Source organism: Rattus norvegicus, chromosome 1 (genome assembly GCF_036323735.1).
Source record: "Rattus norvegicus strain BN/NHsdMcwi chromosome 1, GRCr8, whole genome shotgun sequence".
Lineage (NCBI taxonomy): Eukaryota > Metazoa > Chordata > Mammalia > Rodentia > Muridae > Rattus > Rattus norvegicus.
Genome location: NC_086019.1, coordinates 59,945,818 through 59,967,803, shown reverse-complemented (window position 1 = coordinate 59,967,803; position 21,986 = coordinate 59,945,818). Strand labels below are relative to the sequence as shown.

Sequence of the window (21,986 nt, the reverse complement as noted above, 5' to 3'; positions counted from 1 at the left end):
TGGTTTCCACTCCTCTGCAGTCCAGTCCTAGAGGGACAGCAGCATAATCATTAAGGGTAGGGAATGGAGCCATTACTAGACTCACTGTCTGAACCTGGGTATGAAGCCAGGCATCAGAATTGCCTGTCCTTCCAGTAAGCAGTTGGATGCCATGATCCGCTTAGACTTTCTTTGATGTAAAGAATCTTTGTCTTTTGTTTTGAATGGAACATGTTGTACTACTTCCAAAATTCCAGGGTGTGGCCTGAGAGGTATCATTTCTTCATAGGGATTTGGGAAACGCTCCCAATCTTCTTTGAAACAGGGGTACATTATCATGTCTATGACTGATATTTCTGGGTTTGACTGTTATTAAATGCTAAGCAGGTCATCTAGCTCTCTTGACACCCCACAGTGGTCAAGATGCACACCTGCCACAACCTGTCTTTTCAGCTCTTATATTAAAACAGAGGTAACTTTTTCAGCTACCATAAAATGTAAGACTAACATTCATATGTGGTTCTTTGGACCATCATAAGTATAACCCAGGAAGAGTTCAGGGGCATCAAAAGTGTTAGCACCGTAGTACAGGTTCAGCATTTGCTCTGGTTTGTCTTGGTACTAAGGCCAATGTCGATGATTTTGACTTTATTGTTCTTATCCACCGTTTTATTTGTTTTGAAGTCCTGTATTTATTCTGTGCCCCTGACAGTAGATCCAGGCTGCTAATATCTGCATAAGTATTTCCCATGCCTTGTCTTTCACTATGTAGCCATATTTTCAGATACATTTATGAAGATATTGAACCTCACACAGCTCCATGACAAGGTATCTATCTACTTGTTTTCGTCTCAATTATTGAAGATGATGTTGGAGTGGTTAACCAAAATTGTCATCATTGCCATGGTCATTATTGGATGGCATAAGTGCTTCTTCCTCACAAGGACTTGGAGGCCACTGTAGCAGGACATCCACTGTCTTAGCACCTGCTTTTTCCCCACACCTCCACTGTGATGACTGTCCAAGCCTATTTTGTGCTGTCTTGCCTGTGAACTTCCTGCCTTTGCAGAAGGAAGTAGGATGCCGTGGTCTGGTTATAATTTTGTTCAGTTGAAGTGTCCTTAGTTTCCAGCACTTGGAATCCTATATATTCCATTGCTCTTATACTTACAGGGTCTGGCCTGAGGGGGATCAGTTGCTCATAGGGATTTGGGAACTGCGTCTAGCCTTAGTTGAACTAGGGTTGCATCATGACCACAGTGACTTTTGGCCTATATCTAGGGTTGACTGTCATTACGAGGCTAAGTAGGTCCTTCTGACACCACACCAGAGGCACCACACACTCGTGCTACAACCTGTCTTCTCAACTCTAGAATGAAGAGAGAGTCAAATGGAAACTTTCTGACTGCCATGAAATATAAAACTCCACCTAAGCGTCAAATTTAGTTCTTTGGAACGTCATAAAATTTGCCAAAGAAGAGTTCAGGAACACAAAAAGTATAAGTACTGCAGTGCTGGTTCATTATTTACCCTGATTGGAATTGGATACTAAGGCCAAAGTTGGTAATTTTGACTTTCCCATTGATGTACAACACAATATTCTTTGGCTTTAGGTGCCTGTGAATTATTGTGTGCCCATAGCAGTAGCTCATCACAGCTATTATTTACACAATATTTTGCTGGCCTTGCCTTGCTCTAGGTAGCCATACTTTTGGGTGTATTTGTAAAGCTGTTGCCCTTCAACCAGCTCCATGAATAGATGTATTGTTTTGGTCTAAATTACTTGAAGAATCGGGATGATGTTGGGGTGATCAACCATCATCATCACTTCCATGGTCATTGCTGGCTGGCTTTATTTCTTCTCTAATACAAGGACTTTGTTGGACACTGTCACAGGAACACCAGTGTGGTAGAAACTCTGTTGTCAAATCAACTCCACATTCTCAGGGCCTCCAAATTGCAGGGCCTCTCCTGGCACAGGACATACACTTTCCCTGTACTTCTACTCTCACAGAGTCTCAACTTTTCAGGACCTGAACTATTGTAGGACCTTCACTGTTGCAGAAAATTGATTCTCTCAGCAACTAGTATGTTGCAGGACCTCAGCTCGCAGAGAAATTCCACTGCCGCAGGACCTGCAATGTCAATGTAAATCTAGAGTCTCAAGAACTCCACTGTTGCAGGAGCTCCAGTGTTGTAGGATGTCCAATTTTGCAGGGCCATCACTGTCAAAGGACCTCCTCTGTCACAGCCTAGACCTTCAGACTTAACTGTAAAACTAGTGGCATTCAAGTAGCACCATGACAAGGTATTATCTTGTCTCAGACTCAATTACTTGCGTAGTGAAATGAAGTTAGAGTGGTCAAAAATCATCATCGTTACGAGCACTTTGATGTGCACTGTAGCAGGACATCCACTGTTCCAGTGTGGCTTCTGTCCCAGTACCTCCACTATCACTGGACCTCCAGTGTCATAGGACCTTCTCACTAACAGCGGCTGCATTGTCAGGACCCTCAATTTTCAGGACATCTACTGTCACAGTATGTGTACTGTTGCTGGACTTTCATTGTCACTGCACCTAAACTGTCACAAGGTCATCCAGTGTCACAGAGCAGTGTCTCAACACCTCTACTCTCCCAGGACCCCACAGTCACAGGACCTCCAATAACTCAGGAAATCCAAGTTCCATTACCTCAACTGGCACAGTGTGTCCACCCACTGATGTTGGACTTTCACTGTGGTAGCACCTCAACTATCACATGAAGCCCACTATTGAACGCCCTCCACTTTTCAGGACATCTATTTCCTCTGAAACTAGAATTGGCAGGACCTCCTCTGTCACAGTACGTCTACTGTCGAAGCACTTCCACTATCACAGGACCTCTAGTGCTGCAAGGCTTTCACTATTATAGCATTTCTATTGTCGCCACACCTCTACTGGCTCTCCTACACCTGTACTGTCCCATCACCTCCTAGGTCAAAGATCCTGACTCGTGCATCAATTGAAGTTTTTCAAGACCTCCACTGTAGCAGCATATCCACTGTCCCAGCTGTTACTCCACTGTCAAAGGACCTGAAATGTCTTAGGAACTCCACTGTTACAGGACCTCAACTGATGAAGCACCTCAACTGTCACAGTACCTCCACTCTTGCAGTACCTCCAAAAACTCAGCCACTCCACTGTCACAAGTCTTCCAATTTGAAGGAATTCAACTGTTGCAGCACCTCCACAGTTGTCGAAGCACCATTGATATGGCACTTCCCCTGTCCTGGGACCTCCATAGCTTCTACTCTATATTCTGAGGACCTCAACTGTTGAAGCACATCCACTGTCCCAGGACCTCCATTGACAATGGACCTCATTGTGTCAGGAACACCACTTTTGCTTGGTCTGTCCCTAAAGCCTCTGGCTGGCACTAGCTGAGGACAGATATTCTCCCTACTGAGGCATACCAGGAGAGTAGATTGGCTTCTGTGTTCTTATTGCCATTGTTCTTCTCAGTGAGGCTGATTATTTAGTGTATTCAGGCGACACTGGAGGCATGGATGCATGTTTCTCCAGTGTGGGTGTCATCTGGGGTGGCCTGAAGAGAGAAGGGCAGCACCAGGGGCTCTTATGCCTAATCATGGACCAGTTTATGGCTGCAGGGAAACAGAAAGCCATTGGAGGATGATGAGACCAGTGTGCTTAGGGTGGGGTAGCTTCCACTCCTCTTGAGCCCAAAGGGAATGAATCATTATCATCAAGGGTAGGGAATAACTGAACTCAATGTGTGAGCCTCTGTTCTTCAGCCTTGCACCTGGAGAACTTGCCAGGACAGTAAGCAACATGATCCCATGGGTTGATTATACATTGTAATATCTTAGGCTCTGGACTCAATATGTTCCATGTCGTCCACAATTACAGGGTCTTGTGTGATGGAGCTCAGTCCTCATAGGGATTTGAGAAAGCCTTCCGGTCTTCCTTTAACCAGCGGTACATCATCACATCAGTGACTGTCATCCTATATTTCATGTTGAGTATCATTAAGAGGCTAAGCAGGTTATCCATCTCTTCTAACACCCAACAGGTGGCAGAATACAATTGCCACAACAAGTCTTTTCAAATCTAGTATGAATACAGAGTAAAGATCTTAACTTTTTAAGTACCATGTAAAACTAAGGTCCAAATGTCATTTTGTGGACTATCATAAAGTTTGCTGGGCAAGAGTTCAGGAGTTCCAAAAGACAAAGCACCACAGTGCCAGTTCAGCATTGCCCTGGTTCAACTTGTGTTCTAAGGCGAAAGAAAGTCTATGATTTTAACTTATCCATTTATGTCCAACATAATCTTATATGGTTTGAGTTCCCTGTGTACTATACCGTGCTCATGGCATTAGCTCACAGTTGCTCTAATTTGCCTAAATATTTGCCTGAATTTATCCACCTCTACCTTACCCCCATTTTCTGGTGTTTTCATAAAACTGTTGTCCTTCAATTAGCTCTTATTGGGGAAATAAGATGCTGTTCAGGTGGTCGACCATCATCATTGTCTCTGCCTTGGTCATGAGTGGCTGGCACCATTGCTTCTTGAGAAGCAGTTTGATGGTCATGGGGCTGCCAGGGAGCTGATGGTGTGGTATTGGGACCTTGGTGTTGCTCCTGTGTCCCATGGTCCTTAAGTCTTTGTATTGACAGTGGAAGTATACCTCCTCAGAGATTCTGCTCAGGTCTAGGGTGTTGTAACTCCTCCTTACTATGTGTAAGCATTGTAGTTAAAAACTACAAATATTCCCTAGAAATAACTTAATAAGAATAGAATAAAAATGATGAAAAAGTTGTAGTGAAATTACTATATGTGTTAACTCAAAATGAGCAAAATGTCTTGTGGATTGCTCTTTGTATTTTTGCTTTCCCAACAGGGTGGACCTGTAGTGCAATAGATCACATATTCAGATGATGTCAGGTGAAATAGTAATTAGCCAAATAAAGGTTACTTCCTCTGATTGGACAATGGAAGGAAAAGGTAGAGCAGAATGCATTGGAAAAGGGAGAGAAAGAAAAATAGAGATGGAGGATGTGGGCAATAAGTAGATGGAGGAGGAAGAGGTTGAAAATGGAGCAGACCCCTGTGGCCTGGAGGAGCCACAAGTAGCTAGAGATTTCATAAATGGGCAATAGAGTGGTGTAGAGGTGTATTTGTCCAATCTAATCGCACACATTGTCGTTATATTATTGAGTTTTCTGTTCCTTGCATTGGCGTTTTTGGTTTGGAGATTTACCCATGTAAATCTGGTTAGTATAAACCTCTGGTATTTTCATTTCAAATGACGAAGGCAAGTCCTGTGAGAGGAACTTTACCCAGCCTTCTGCAGGCCAGCCAGAGGGTGTGGGTGGGATGAGAAATGCAACAGCACTCCAGGCACTTCAGTTAAAATTTGTTTGGTTAAAGTAGCAAACTAACAGCAGGAACCAAGACAAGATGGCTGCATAGAACTAGCCATGTAGGGTCAACCTAACCACTGATACCAGAGCATAGAATGAATTAGCATGGGTTTAATTTAAAACTACATGCAATAGATGACGTCGAGTGTGGTAGTCAACAATCCACTAGGGAGTTAGGATTCTTGTCCTAGGGATGAGAGAATTAGATTCCTGAATGAGCAGAGATGAGTCAAGGGATTCCAACACATGGGAATCTTAAACACAGGGATAGACAGACCCAAATCAGCCTCTGAGTTCTCCTCCTGTAAAAAGAATCAGTATAATGAATGGCTCCAGGCAGAGAGGGAAAGTAAAGGGTGCCTGCTTTTAATAAAATTTGGTTTAGTTGTTGCTAATTTGGTTTAATTGGATAGAAGAGGACACAATTTTGGCCTCAGTCACCTGGGGAATTCCTCCTGAGGTTCAGAGCTAACTCAGGGAAAATGGGCCCAGATTATCTGGGAGCTCCTGCTGTGCAGGGAGAAGCTGAGCTAACAGAAAAACTACAACCTGCAAAGCAGACAACAGAGATTGGATGAGGATAAAATCCTCTAGGAAAGTCTCAGTGTCTCACAGGATGCTCCTGTTCTCTCAAAAGTGGGTTCAATATCCTGGCCTGGCAGATTAGAAAAGGCCTGAAAGAAAGGTTTCTACTGTGCTTGTTTGGTTTAGTTACTTTGTTGAGAAGTTAATTTTCAAAATGTGTGTGATTTTGAATTTTCTGGTTATTTTACTATTTTTCTGGGAAAGATGTCAAGCTAAAAATCTTTCTGGTTACTGGCTAAAGGACATGCTAGTTTGGGAGAAAGACCTTATGTTTCTGCTTACAGGAAAAGTAATTAGGCCCTAGACTCCTTCCAGAGTTCTCGGGGTCAGAAAGGGCAGAGGGAGCCACTCTGAAGAACTAGAAAATTCTAGAGAACCAAACAAGAAAGGTAAAGATTCCTTATGCCATCCTTCACAAGGCATGAGCAAAGACTTATGATTGGTTATTATTAAATTTGGCTCATAAAAAGACTATCTTTTCACATGCTCAAACAAAGAGCAATTTCAACTTGAGTAGTCAAGGTATTTTATGTTAAACTGGTTCACAATCGGCTTAGCAATCGAGCCTTAGGATGCAGAGTAACAAGTGCATAGAAGTAGCCATGGAGGCTGCGTGAAACTCTGATGCCTGTGTTTAGCCAGACTTAGTGCTGGGTTATTTTAAAATTGCATGTAGCATAATGTGCTTGAAATGAACTAAAATCAAAGTTAGAAAAATAGAATATATATCATGGAAAGATATCAGGGAAAAGGCTAAAAACAAAAATCCCAAGTAAAATCCAAACAAATAACCAACTTTATAATCTGTTCAGCAGAGTCATGAAGCTCTCTAGAAGGAGACAAGAGAGGATGCAGCTGTTGGGCTATCTCAGGCAAACTCTGCACCAGAGCACCTGTTCAAAGAGATTAGGGCATCATTCCTGTATCATGGATGTTTACTGGGAGAATTGAATGAATTAACAGCTGAGTTGTGGAATTCTATAGATCTATAAAATAATCCGCAGTGGATAATACAAAGTTATGAAATATCTTCCAGCTTCTTAATCAGAACTATAAATTTTCAATGTAGCCCATGGATGCTGAGGGTAACTGTGATTTCAAGGTCATTTCCAATCATCTATGTTAAGTGTTTTGACTCAAGGAAAGTGTCATTGCCATAGATGAAATCAGTTAAAGGCATATTTATTTCTGCTTTGCCAAGTAACTGGACAAAAGTCAGTTCAAAAAGTTGCCATTATTGAGTGTACTTTTTTCCTCTCAGTTACTTCATGTATTTTCTCACTTATTTAAATTTCCATACATCTATACAGTAAAATATGGTCTTATCAACCCTAACTTCTCTCCTCCAAATTCTAAAAGATTCCTCTCAGAATTCCTCTTTTGACTCTATAGCCCTGGTTAGTCTGGGACTGGCTGTGTAAATCAGATTAGTCTAGAACTCACAGAGGTCCACCTGAATCAGATCCTGTGTTAAAAGTCAGCACCACTAAACCACCCCTCTGTGTGTGTGTGTGTGTGTGAGTGTGTGTGTGTGTGTGTGTGTGTGTGTGTGTACAGATACACATAAACACATTTTTTGTATCTCATTAAGCCCTGTTAGACCTGGTCAGGCTTGCATACTGTGTGTACAGCTGTTCACTGGGAGTCGTACCAATGGCCTTCCCCCAAGGAAGAATGAATTTCTATCAGCTGCTGTTAACTGCAGCTCCTCATTTGATGCAAGGGCTTATAATTTCTTCTCCCACCCATGCATGATGTGCAGACAAATGCCACATCTGTCACTTTACTCGGTTAACATATACTAATAAAATGTTGTGGTGTTTTCAAATTTATATATATATATATGTATGTATGTATGTATATATATATATATATATTGTGCATGTATAATGACACATCGTATATACTCGTAGTGGCTATTCCTGGTTGTGAACTTGACTATAAGTGGAATGAACTACAATCCAGATTTGTAAAGCTCACCTTTGATCCTGAAGTTGAGGCTGGGAGATACAAGTTTCTGAACTGCATCTTGGCATGGAGATCATGAGGCAAAGTGGCTAGGAATCTCAGGAGCTTAAGGCAAGGAGGTCTCTGAGTTCAAGGTCACCTGGGACAAAGCAAGTCCCAGATCCAGCTGTGGTTGTATGCACCTTTAACCTGGGACACACCTTCTGCTGGGGATTTACATGAGGACATTGGAAGAAGGAAGAGTCTCTCTTTTTCACCTGCCTGTCTGCCTGCCTTGTGGGACTGAGCCACTGCTAGATCCTTGGACTCCCATTCATACCTGCTGCTGATAATGGTTGGGGAGTTGGACTACAGACTGCAAGTCATCAACAAATTGTCTCTCTGTACAGAGATTACCCATAAGTTCTGTGACTCTAAAGAACCCTATATAAGACAATTCTCTTTTATAATATATAATTTCTATTTATATATTAATGTACAATGTAATTTATTATTTTATTCATAATTTTATTACATACATCCATATATTTATATGTAAATAAAACACAGGTTGTATGCCTATGAAACAGTAACACACTGCATACTTGATGACTGCTGCCTTGTCCCTACTCCCTACTGCAGGGGAGAAAATGGACCAGTCTCACCAATGAAAAAGGTAAACTAAAATGTTAACTACTGGGTGGAAATACAGATGGTGTGCATATAAAATAACATCTTCTTGATTCCTTCTTTAGAAATTTTTCTTCATTTCTTGAAGTCACTTTTTATGATACATTATTATATGATATACTATCTCACAGTTATTAAGGTAAGTTATTTTTATTGTTAGTACAAAAGTATACACATAATGTTTGCTAATTCCAGTAATGTCCGGGTAAGGCTTCATGCACATGACTGCATTGTATAATATTTCCCTATGTGATCCAAAAACTCTTTTGTTGTTATATTATGATCTCTAAGCAGAATATTGATGATCCTGAAATTATATACCATACCTAAGATTTTTCTCAAACATTTCATTAGCTTTCCATAGAATGCTATTGTAAGTGCATTTGACTGTTCAGTTCCAGGGTATGAATTCCAGTAGAGTACTTTCTGGATAATAGTTCCTTACAAAATGCTGTTAACTGCTTCCTCCAAGAAGTTAATTTCTTGTTTTATAATTTATAAATTATGTTTAAATGTAAGATAGAGAAGGCAGATGCTGGATTATTTAGTACCAAGCTGGTTTTCTGTCCTGATGTGGGTAAGGGCTGATCACTTGTTATGTTTCTCATTCCTTTAGATTTGTAGCTGTTTTAGACTTTATAAATAATCATTTTGAGTATTCCAAGTCCATAGGCATTTTCTGACCCAATTGTCCATTTTACAGGAGTATTTTTCTTAGAAGTTTGGAACCATAAAATAGAAATTTTCCTAACTAGTCAAGATTCCAGGGTATATGTGGGTAGGATTTTGCTCATTTCCTGCTGTGTGATTTCATTGTGCTGTTCTGACCTTGTTTTTGCATAGGGTGCTGGCCGGTATAAACTGGAAATGTATGTTAAGTCGTTGTCCAAGGCAGTGTTGCAGATGTGGCCAGTATTTGTTTTAAAGGAATCAGTGAAGGGCGTTCTGCACTCGAGCTTTGTGAAAAAGTGTGCAGATGCTCATGGCTGTGGATGCTGTGTGGTGTGAAGAACACTGCAGTTCATTGAATATGGTGTGAGGAATGCTGCTGTGCACTGACTGTGTTGTGTGAGGAATGCTGCTGTGCACTGACTTTGTTGTGTGAGGAATGCTGCTGTGCACTGACTGTGTGGTGTGAGGAATACTGCTGAGCACTGACTGTGTGGTGTGAGGAATGCCGCTGTGCACTGACTGTGTGGTGTGAGTAATGCTGCTGTGCACTGACTGTGTGGTGTGAGGAATGCGGCTGTGCACTGACTGTGTGGTGTGAAGAATGATGCTGTGTACTGACTGTGTGGTGTGAGGGATGCTGCTGTGCACTGACTGTGTGGTGTGAGGAATGCTGCTGTGCATTGATGCTGCCTTTTTTCCCCACTGTTTTTTTTTATTAACTTGAGTATTTCTTATTTACATTTCGAGTGTTATTCCCTTTCCCGGTTTCCGGGCAAACATCCCCCTCCCCCCTCCCCTTCTTTATTGGTGTTCCCCTCCCCATCCTCCCCACATTGCCACCCTCCCCCCAACAATCTAGTTCACCGGGGGTTCAGTCTTAGCAGGACCCAGGGCTTCCCCTTCCATTGTTGCTCTTACTAGGATATTCATTGCTACCTATGAGGTCAGAGTCCAGGGTCAGTCCATGTATAGTATTTAGGTAGTGGCTTAGTCCCTGGAAGCTCTAGTTGCTTGGCATTGTTGTTCATATGGGGTCTCGAGCCACTTCAAGCTCTTCCAATTCTTTCTCTGATTCCTTCAACGGGGGTCCTATACTCAGTTCAGTGGTTTGCTGCTGGCATTCGCCTCTGTGTTTGCTGTATTCTGGCTGTGTCTCTCAGGAGCGATCTACATCCGGCTGTCAGCTTTAGTGAGGTTTCTTTTACGTATGTAGGTGCCCTTGTATTTGGGGCCCAGATATTTAGGATTGAGAGTTCATCTTGGTGGATTTTTCCTTTGATGAATATGAAGTGTCCTTCCTTATCTTTTTTGATGACTTTTAGTTGGAAATTGATTTTATTTGATATTAGAATGGCTATGCCAGCTTGCTTCTTCCGACCATTTGCTTGGAAAGTTGTTTTCCAGCCTTTCACTCTGAGGTAGTGTCTGTCTTTGTCTCTGAGGTGTGTTTCCTGTAGGCAGCAGAATGCAGGGTCCTCGTTGCGTATCCAGTTTGTTAATCTATGCCTTTTTATTGGGGAGTTGAGGCCACTGATGTTGATAGATATTAATGAATAGTGATTATTGCTTCCTGTTATATTTATATTTGGATATGAGGTTTTGTTTTTGTGCTTTTCTTCTCTTTGTTTTGTTGCCAAGACGATTAGTTTCTTGCTTCTTCTAGGGTATAGCTTGCCTCCTTATTTTGGGCTTTACCATTTATTATCCTTTGGAGTGCTGGATTTGTAGAAAGATATTGTGTAAATTTGTTTTTGTCCTGGAATATCTTGGTTTCTCCATCTATGTTAAGTGGGAGTTTTGCAGGATACAGTAACCTGGGCTGACATTTGTGTTCTCTTAGGGTCTGTATGACAACTGTCCAGGGTCTTCTGGCTTTCTTAGTTTCTGATGAAAAGTCTGGTGTGATTCTGATAGGTCTGCCTTTATATGTTACTTGACCTTTTTCCCTTACTACTTTTAATATTCTTTCTTTATTTTGTGTGTTTGGTGTTTTGACTATTATGTGACGGGAGGTGTTTCTTTTCTGGTCCAATCCATTTGGAGTTCTGTAGGCTTCTTGTATGCCTATGGGTATCTCTTTGTTTAGGTTAGGGAAGTTTTCTTCTATGATTTTGTTGAAGATATTTACTGGTCCTTTGTGCTGGGAGTCTTCACTCTCTTCTATACCTATTGTCCTTAGGTTTGATCTTCTCATTGAGTCCTGGATTTCCTGTATGTTTTGGACCAGTAGCTTTTTCCGCTTTACATTATCTTTGACAGTTGAGTCAATGATTTCTATGGAATCTTCTGCTCCTGAGATTCTCTATTTCATCTCTTGTATTCTGTTGGTGAAGCTCGTATCTACAGCTCCTTGTCTCTTCTTTTGGTTTTCTATATCCAGGGTTGTTTCCTTGTGTTCTTTCTTGATTGCTTCTATTTCCATTTTTAATTCCTTCAACTGTTTGATTGTGTTTTCCTGGAATTCTTTCAAGGATTTTTGTGACTCCTCTCTATGGGCTTCTACTTGTTTATTTACATTTTCCTGGAATTCTTTCAGGGATTTTTGCGATTCCTCTCTGTAGGCTTCTACTTGTTTATTAATGTTTTCCTGTGTTTCTCTAAGGGAGTTCTTCACGTCTTTCTTGAAGTCCTCCAGCATCATGATCAAATATGATTTTGAAACTAGATCTTGCTTTTCTGGTGTGTTTGGATATTCCATGTTTGTTTTGATGGGAGAATTGGGCTCCGATGGTGCCATGTAGTCTTGGTTTCTGTTGCTTGGGTTCCTGCGCTTGCCTCTCGCCATCAGTTTATCTCTATTGTTACTTTATTCTGCTATTTCTGACAGTGGCTAGATTGTCCTATAAGCCTGTGTGTCAGGAGTGCTGTAGACCTGTTTTCCTGTTTTCTTTCAGCCAGTTATGGGGACAGAGTGTTCTGCCCTCGGGCGTTTAGTTTTTCCTATCTATAGGTCTTCAGCTGTTCCTGTGGGCCTGTGTCTGGAGTTCACCAGGCAGGTCACTTGCAGCAGAAAAGTTGGTCTTACCTGTGGTCCCGAGGCTCAAGTTTGCTCGTGTGGTGCTGCCTATGAGCTCTCCACAGTGGCATCAACCAGGAAGGTCTGCACTGCCCTTTCCGGGAGCATCCGTGCACCAGGGTTACACATGGTGTTTGGTGTTTTCCTCTGGCGTCAGAGATGTGTGCAGAGTGCAGTCTCTTCTGGTTTCCCAGGCATGTCTGCCTCTCTGAAGGTTTAGCTCTCCCTCCCACGGGATTTGGGTGCAGAGAACTGTTTATCTGGTCTGTCCCTTCAGGTTCTGGCGGTGTCTCAGACGCAGCGGTCCTGCTGCTCCTGGGCCCTCCTCTGCAGGAACCCAGAGGCCTTATACAGTTTCCTCTTGGGCCAGGGATGTGGGCTGGGGTGGGCAGTGTTGGTGGTCTCCTCTGCTCTGCAGCCTCAGGAGTGCCCACCTGACCAAGTGGTGAGGTCTCTCTCCCACAGGGTTGGGGAGCAGAGAGCTGCTGCCGGCCGGGATCCGCGGGTTTGGGACTCTCGGTAAACCCCGGAAGTGCCTGGTCCTAGAGGATTTTTGCCTCTGTGTGTCCTGAGTTCACCAGGCAGGTCTCTTGCAGCAGAAAAGGTGGTCTTACCTGTGGTCCCGAGGCTCAAGTTTGCTCGTGGGGTGCTGCCTATGAGCTCTCCGCAGCGGCAGCAACCAGTCACGCTGCCTTTTTTTCTTTTCTCCCTACACCCTTCTGGTGGCTCAGGTTGGACAACTAGGTGCCCATGACCAACTCCTCATTGTGGATGAATTTAGTCTGGCTGGACTTTCTCAGGAAAGGTATGACTAATTGGTCACTTAAACACGTCAACTAATTGGTTAGTTTTAGTGTACTGAAGTGATAGTTTGCATTTAATTTTGAAATTTGAATTCAAAAAGAAGTGATATAAAAGCTCTTTGTGTTTACTCACCTTCACTATAACCCTATTTCTTAGAGCACATGAATCTCATTTTGGGTTCACTCATAAGAATGTATATTAGTATAGAACATTTCATTAAATAATTATATAAATATGTACACGTATACTTAGAGCTTGTGAAATCTTTAAATATCTTAATGTTAATGTTATAGAATAGAATATATTTACCTGTTTTATAATTAATTATCATAAGTGATGTGGACAGGTCATAATCTTCTGAAAGTCTGGTTTATTTCCCCAAATAGCAACCAGGCTGAGGAACCTAAGCACAAGTATTCTGAACATAGACTCCTCTATGACAGTGAGCGCTGTTTCTTTATATTTTCTTCCTAGGGCAGCAGAACTCATGACTACAACCAGTTCCATGGTTACACTGGAAGTGGCAAATCAAGGCATCCTCTCTCACTGCCTGTCCACCTTTCTTACCCAGCCATTGTCCTCCATGGTGCAGAGAGGTAAGAGCTAGTGACTCAAGCCAGGTTAGGCAACATATAGTAATCCTGTATTGAGATATGGCTCCTCCTAAAAGTTATCAAAATCTGGGGCTGGAAAGATGGTTCAGTATTTTACAACACCAGTGTTAGCTCACAACTGCCTAAACCTCTAATTTATGGGATTTGAAACCTTCTTCAAAGTTCTTTGGACACCAGTCAAGCATTCATGTGCACAGATGCTGGGCAAACACTCATACACATAAATTATTTTTATAAAGTGAGACCCTAAAAGTCACATGTAGTAGCTCCTACCACAGCTCTTACTCAGCTATTCAAGGAAGAAGTTATTTGAGACTGAGTTCATGATGCTGAGAAATACTTCTGGATCATGATACAGATCAGATCTGATGGTACGGTTTACTAGATGTATTCACAGTCTGTTAGGTGCAGTATTGTGAATCCTCTTCTGACCCTGACTCAGCTTTTATTTTTACTTTTTATTTTTTCAGTTTTATTTTTATTACGCTACTCAAGTAAATTAATACTAAATTAATGAATCTAGGAAAATGAGAATTAGCTTAAATGAGTAAATAAGAAAATGTGAAATGTTTTTTATTGAAAGCATAGTGTCAAAATTATAGTTTTTAGCACGGCATTTAAAATACATGCTTTTTAGAAAACCATTTATTTATTTCCTTTACAATCCTGTCTTCCCAGTAACCCACTGTACAAATCTTCCCTCCATCACACTTTTCCTGAAATGGCAAAGCTTGTTTCAGGGTGTCAACTCCCATGAATGCTTTTTAAAAGATTGTAAAACAGATACCTGAGGAAAAAGTATGCCTTTTATGCAGTTTTAAGCATCTGATTGTTTACTTCTTTACATTTCACAAGAACAGACCCCTCTACCTAGACCTGAAGTTAGGAGCTAAATTTCAGGAGTGACAATGCCACAAACAGCATGCATCAGTGTATAGAAAAAATCTTTTTATTCCTTTGTAGACACAGGAACAGCTGGCTACTTGGCCAATGAGCCATAAAGCAGTGTCAGGTCTGGTTATATAACCATTCCCCAGTTTTTGTTACCTCCTCTGTGAGGAAGAAACATGCATGAAATTTTGCTAATATCTCTGGTGAGTCCCTGAAGTAGTATAGCTTCCTCTTTTCTTTTCTCAGCCTCTTACCCCTTCCAAGGAAGAGCTTCAGGAAGTTTTACCTACTTGAGCTCCATTGAGTAGAGGCTGGCAAGGGTCTCTAGTGTGACAGTGATATGTGGATCCAGAGGTCCTCAGTGGAATCTAAAACATGCAGCCAGGAGCACCTGAACCCTTCCTCCAAGTCAGTTGCCCCTGCTTCCACTCTGACCAAGAGTGGTCCTGGCCATTGGGAAACCCCAGCAGAGGTGCTGCCCACCCCTATGACTGTCTCCCAGCCCATATGAACAGACCTCCCTCCACCACCTCCTCTACCACAGGTCCACTACACCAGATATTGGTGGCATTTCAGTGGATTTGCCACTCCCCCCTCCTTCTGCAAACAAGGCAGCATCCCCGTCTGCACAGGTGGCTGGGAAAAAAGAGTGAGGAGCAGCAGTGGTGGTCTGAGATATAGAAGACCTGTCTGGACAAGTAAGCAGAGAGGAAGCACAGGGAGCAGGAGAGGAAAGGGCGACAGATGCACTCTCATTCCCTGAACTTGCTTCCTTCTCATCTTTGACCACACCGACCAAACCAGGAAAACCTTCCACACTGCAGAGGCCCCAAGAAACAGTCATTCTGGTGTTGTAGTCCCTGCAGCAGCCCCCCACTATTGAGCACAGGGATCTGCAGTTCATAACTATCAGAAAAGAGGTGCTATCCTCTGGGGAGTCTGTCTCCAGACCCATAAAAATAAGATGTCAGGAAGAAGCTGGAGAAGCAACAGCAAATGCACCTTGTGGATATGCTAAGCAAGGAGATCCATGAGTTGCAAAACAAGGGGGACGGTAGTGCAGAGGAGACTGACTGCCTGTGGACGCTTATGCTGGAGTGGCAGTTCCAGAAGAGACTTCAGGCCATATTTCTTACGTTTCTCCCAGGTTCATTTCATAAAACTGTTCAAGAAGCACAACATTTGATGTTTCCATAGTAGAAATTTATAACAACAATGTTTTTGCCCTTCTGGCCTTAGACAGTTCTACAGTGGTGTCTATGGTTAAGTGCCAGGCAGTGAGAACCCAGGAGTGACATTCAGAGGTACACAGGATGACCAGCAGGTGAGGTGCTCCTGGAGCCCAGTGTCCTGACTACAGGTCCTCAACCTTACAGCTGCCCACTCCAGCTGTGCCTGGGATGGAGCCAGTGCTAGCAACCTAGGAAGCAGCTCAGGGAGTGTGCTTAGTATGTGCCCCATTGCTTCAGTGCATGACAAGGTTAATCTGCAGGAGTAGAAAGGATTTTAGCCAGCTCGCGTTCTGTATCTGAGAAAGAACATGTCTTTAAGAACATCAAGTTGCTCACCTCTAGCACATATCAGCTTTATATATCAAAGATATCATAATAAAGCTGTTTAAAACATAAAAAGTTAAAAGGTAGCTCAAGGGTAGGATTACTGACCCTGAGTATTATATGTAATTACACACACACACACACACACACACACACACACACACACACACACACAGAAAGAGCTACAAAAGTTGGAAAAATAAACGAATCTTAAAAATATATAAATAAATGTATAATTATTAAAATCTATATGAGAGTCAATGTTTATCACCCAGCATTGAGGAAGGGGCTTAGAGAAATGAATTATCCCCCTCCAACCTCAAAAAACATACGCACACACACAATCAATGACATGTGTAATTATACCAGGAAATACCCGTATTTTATAGAATGCCATAATCGAAAGTAAGAACCATCTTTTTTGTTAAGGGTTGCCAATACATTCTTTTTCCAAGGTGTGTGCAGCTGTGCCAGTCTTGTTCATTATGGGATGGAAGAGGCCCCTGACCTGTGAGCCTAGAGGTGAGCAGGGGATCTTTGCTCCATTCTGAGACTGAGAAAGGCAGGATGCCCACTCAAGGGTCCATAGCAGGGAAGGTTTTCAAGCTATGGATAGTCCTGGAAAAGCCTATACCAGGCACACAGTTAGCAGTGATGTGTTTGCAGGGAGTCCAAGGAACCAGCTTTGTACTGATGCAGGTGGGCAAGCATTTATCATCCACCTCCCACTCTGACAGCAATGAGAGTATTGCTTAAGTTTTATTTCATAGATTTGATCCCTGACCAAAATACCAAAAACTCCACCCCAAAAACTGCACCCTTAATGATGTAGCAAATAGAATAGTGGATGCTAGGCCAGGAACCTTTGACTCTTCTAATACCATTGTGTATTTCCGAGCAAGGAAGGAGAGGTATCAATGGACAGCAGTTTGTTTCCCCACGAGTACTCTACCACTGAGTTAGTAGCCTTAGCCCTCCTCACCTCTAGAAAAAGGGTGTCAGTAAGTTGTCCAAGCTGATCTTAAACTCATGATGTAGACCAGGCTAGCCTTGAAGTTCTGATCCCCCTACCTACTGTGTGTCTTGAGTGTCTGGTATTACAGGCCCGTTTCTCTATGGATTAGTAGCCCATGGAAGAGTCCATGATCCCATGACCCTCTAGTTCTCACACTGTGGAAGCTATTGGCCTAAGGGGGAGATGGAGTCCATCTGAAGGGATGGGTCAACAAGACAACTCTGTAGAGTGGGGAACTCATCATTCATATTGGGTCCCTGCTGGGAAGAGGAGAAATCAAGAGGAGGGAGGAGGCTTGGTGTTGGGGAATCCTCCTCTTCCTCCTCTTTCTCCTCCTCCTCCTCCTTCTGCTGCTAATGCTGCTGGTGCTATTGCTGTTTCTCCTGTTGGTGCTGTAGCTTATGCTGGTGTCTTTTCGTTGGCCATGTGTCTGAAATCACCTCCTGTTTATACTCAGGACATGACAGAATTTCAAGATGGCACTGTGAGAGAAAAAAAGTCAATTTATTCTAAGCAAAAATCTTATGCGGTAGAATACTTAGATTACCATTTGGAGCTTTGATTGCCTTATTATTTTATTAAATCTTCTCTTCTACTTCTCAGTTAAGATTTTTGAAAGAAATCATTTAGAAATGTTACATATATATATATATATATATGTAACAATATATATGAATTGCTAGGTCTTAGGAATGAAAAAATCAGTATGCAAAACAATATGCATGCATGCAGGATTCTGACCATCAACAATAACCAACAAACTAGGTTGTTGATACTTATTCAGTGACAAACCTTGTTATTAATTTTAAGGCTTACTGGAGTGGGATGTTACATTTGAAAACATAAGACTCTGTTCTGCAGCACTTGTGATTGATGACCACATGTGCTAGAACCAGTAGCCCATGGATGAGTCCATGAGCCCATGAATCTCTAGTCCTCACCCTGTGGGAGTTATTGGCCTAAGGGGGGGATGGAGTCCATCTGAAGGGATGGGTCAACAAGAAAACTCTGTAGAGTGGGGAATTCTTATTGAGTCCCTGCTGGGAAGAGGAGAAATCAAGAAGAGGGAGAAGGCTTGGTGTTGAGGAAACCTCATAAAAGAACTTACAGAAGATACAAGGTAAGAATTGTGGGGAAAATGGAAACCAGAGACAAGAGGAAGGACCAGCATAGAGCAAACTAGAAAGGACAAAGCACGAAGGTACCTGGGCTGTGCCTGCTGCTTGTTATCTGGACGCTCCCTGTGGCTCATTTCTGGGGTGAGATTCTGTTCTGCCCCAGGTGAGGTTTCTTTCTCCTTGGCAAGCAGCAACAAAGCTTTATCAGGGCATTTGCTATATTCCTGGTCCACCCGTTAAAACCTCTGTGCCCGACCCTGCTGGAGATGGGCTTATCCTCTAATGGGGCTCTGTGGGAGAGTAGATTATCTTCTTTTATTTCCTTGTTGCTACTCTTCTCACTGAAGATGCTTGTTGTTTGAATGTATGGGACACTCATGGCACATTTGTGATAGTGGTCCTGTGTACGTGTCATCGGTAGTGGCCTGAGACGACCAGCCACAGTGGACCTTCTTCCTCCTTTTGGATGAACCTTCTGGCCATAATGAGATACGTGACCTTGGGAGAATGACATCTGCAAGGTGCCAAGGACTGGCAGGCTTCCACTCCTCTTTCTTTGTAATCTAAAAGCAGCAGCAGGGTCAAGGCTAGGAAATGGGGCTGCAATGGGACTCACTTGCTGTGCCTGGGCTGTGCAGCCATACCCCGGGAGAGCCTGCTGTTGTAGGAAGCAATAAGTTGCCATTTCCTCATTATATTTTCTTTTTATTAGGGAGTATTTTATTACAGAGGCTTGAAATCCCATGCATTTCATCGCACCCAAAATTTCAGGGTCTGGCCTGAGGGGAAGCAGTTCTTCACAACGAACTGTGAACCCCTTCCCGTGTTCTTTGAACCAGGCGTGTTTCATCACTTCGCTGGCTGTTGGTCTATACATTGGATTTACTGTTAGTAATTGACTAAGGAGGTTCTCCAGTTCTTCTGAAACCCCACAGGGGGCAGGATACACCCCTGCAACAACTTGTTTTTGTAATTCTTGGATGATCACAGAATCAAAGGGGAGCTTTCCCACTACCATATAATACAAGACCACTCCTATTGTCCACATATCATTCTTCATGCCGTCATACAGAAGTCCAAGGAAGCATTCCGGGGAACCAAAAGAATACGCACCGCAGTGCTGGTTTAGCATTTGTCCAGGTTGTGTTTCGGTGCTAAGCCCAAAGTCGATGACTTTGACCTTTTTGTTTTTATCAATCATTATATTGTCCACTTTCAGGTCTCGGTGAACAATCCCCTTTCCATGGCAGTAGCTCACTGCTGATAATATCTGTTCAAATATTTGCCGGGCCTCATCCTCCTCTATGTGCCCTGACTCTCTGATGTACTGGTAGAGTTGTTGGCCTTCCACCAGCTCCATTATGAGGTATATTCTAGTTTTGTTTTCAATGACTTGTAAGAGAGAAACAATGTTGGGGTGGTTGATCTTTCTCATTATGTTTTCTTCTGTCATGGCTGGCCGGAACCACTGCTTGTTCTTTCGGAGAACTTTGACCGCCACTGGGGTTCCTGTGAGCTGGTGGAGGGCCAGGAGGACCTTGGCATAGCTTCCTTTTCCAATAGTCTTCAGTACTTTATATTGGGAATGAAAGGTTCCCTCCTGAGAGATACTGGGATCGGGACTAGAAGGTGGTAACTCCTCCTCAGTCTCTGTAGGCATTTTATCAGTACTAATGCTACCTAAAAATAACAAACAAATGGAATCAAAAAATGAAAAAGATGGAGCAATTCAGGAACTAAAATTACACATGTGGAACCTAAAAGAAACAAATGAAACAAAAAGAAAAAAATAATAACAAAGAAAAGACTAGACTAGAAAAATAGAGTAAAATTATGAACAGGGGGAAATATGAAGAATCATAAGTAAAAGCCACCCAAATAACCATCCCCAAAAGAGAAAGGCAAGAGCACAAAAATACTAAATGCAATGATGAAAATAAAAATCGTCATACTACAATAGGATTGGGCGGCCAAAGCTGATCAATACTGTGAATGGATTGTTTGAAGAAAAAGGTCAGATAAAAGAAATGAGAGGAGAAAGACTGAGTATAAGACAAAACAAACAAATGTAAAAAGCCAACATTTAAGGGAAAACTCCATTGAATTTCAGGACCTCGTGATCCACAAAAATCCACAACTCTCCAGAGCAAAATACTGAAAATTAAAATTAACCAACCACAAGGAATAAGGCAGTTAAATATCAGTGAACAGTAAACCTTAAACAAAGGCCGAAGAGTCAAAGTGTCAAAAAGGGCAAATTTGTATCAAGTCTAAGCCAATGATTGCTTGTACTCAATAAATAGAGAAACAGAAATAATGTAAAAGGATGAAACTGCAGGACATTGAAAATGGAGATAGAGTGAATCATCCGACTGCAGAACCGTAAATAATCAAAGCAATAATATAGCATGTGAGAATATAAAAACCACCACCAAAATGAATCCAGCAATCCATAATAAATAAATAAATAAATAAATAAATAAATAAATAAATAAATAAATAAATAAAACAAAACCACAATAAGGAAATAGTCAGTGGTCTTGAGAATATATGGCCTAATTCTATCTCTTAAACACATAGAAAAAAAATCAATCCATAAATAAGCTGCCAGCAGTCTACGTAGGCCTTTAATCTGATATTATGGGGTTGGCATATCAAATTCCTGGGAGCCACTGGAGAGCCAAGACAGGTACTTGGGCAGCTGCAGGCCAGTGAGAGAGCCTGTCTTGAAAATGAGGTTGAGGACCTTCCTCAGGTACAGCAGCCGGGATGAGTTCTAGCCTTTACACTCTTTTGCACTGAGGTGCAGGTAATATAGATACAAGGGGCAAAAGGGGATGGGGACATGCGTGCACACACAAACACACACACACACACACACACACACCCACACACACAGGCACACACACAGACAAACGCCCAGATTCATACAAAACACAATCACGTAGGAACAGGCACACACATACTTACACACAAGTAAACCTGGAAAAATGCACATCACAGACACACGCACACACACACACACACACAGGGACACACACACACAAAAAAGGTGGTACACACATACAACATACACACAAATAAACCTGTAAACTCACACACTCCTACATATACTGACAAACACAAGCGAAAGTGTACACACACTCACACACAGGCAAATCTGTCAGCACACACTCTCTTACACACACTGATACATACACATATACACAGTACAGTAAAATCCAATACAACCACACACAGCTCACAATATACAAACAAGTCGCAGAGGGCTCCACTCCACACCTCCTCTCAAAGCACTCAAAGAAATCCAGGCCTGGCAACAGCTTAAAATCTGTTGGCTGGGACGCCTCACAGTCGCTCCTCATGAGGTCACAATAGGACCTGTCATGACATGGTTGGGAAGGGCTTCAAGGCTCTGGCTTCTGTGGGCTATGGAGAGATTTAAGGCTTTTAGAAATCAAAGCCTGTAAGATGTTTACCTCTCCTCAGTTCTCTGTTTTAAATGTTTTCTATACCTCCTGCTTCAAAGTCCTCATGTCTACACTCAGGGTGTCACTTTTTCATTGAATTCTGAATGATTAGCCTCAAACTGATGATACACTGTTAAAAAAATAAAAAAAAAACAAAGCTGTGTTTCTAAACTGACCCATCAAGAGGACACTGTTCTCATAAGCC

The 21,986-nt window shown here is 42.3% G+C and overlaps 1 protein-coding gene across 1 annotated transcript; it reads right to left on the bottom strand.

Annotated features, from left to right (window-relative positions):
* Positions 1–18,014: 18,014 nt before the first annotated feature.
* On the bottom strand, positions 18,015–21,621 carry LOC134485019 (sperm motility kinase Y-like). Its single transcript, XM_063280841.1, has one exon. It carries the CDS (start codon positions 19,969–19,971, stop codon positions 18,442–18,444), a length of 1,530 nt encoding a protein of 509 aa, XP_063136911.1. The 5' UTR covers positions 19,972–21,621; the 3' UTR covers positions 18,015–18,441.
* Between the last annotated feature and the right edge of the window lie 365 nt (positions 21,622–21,986).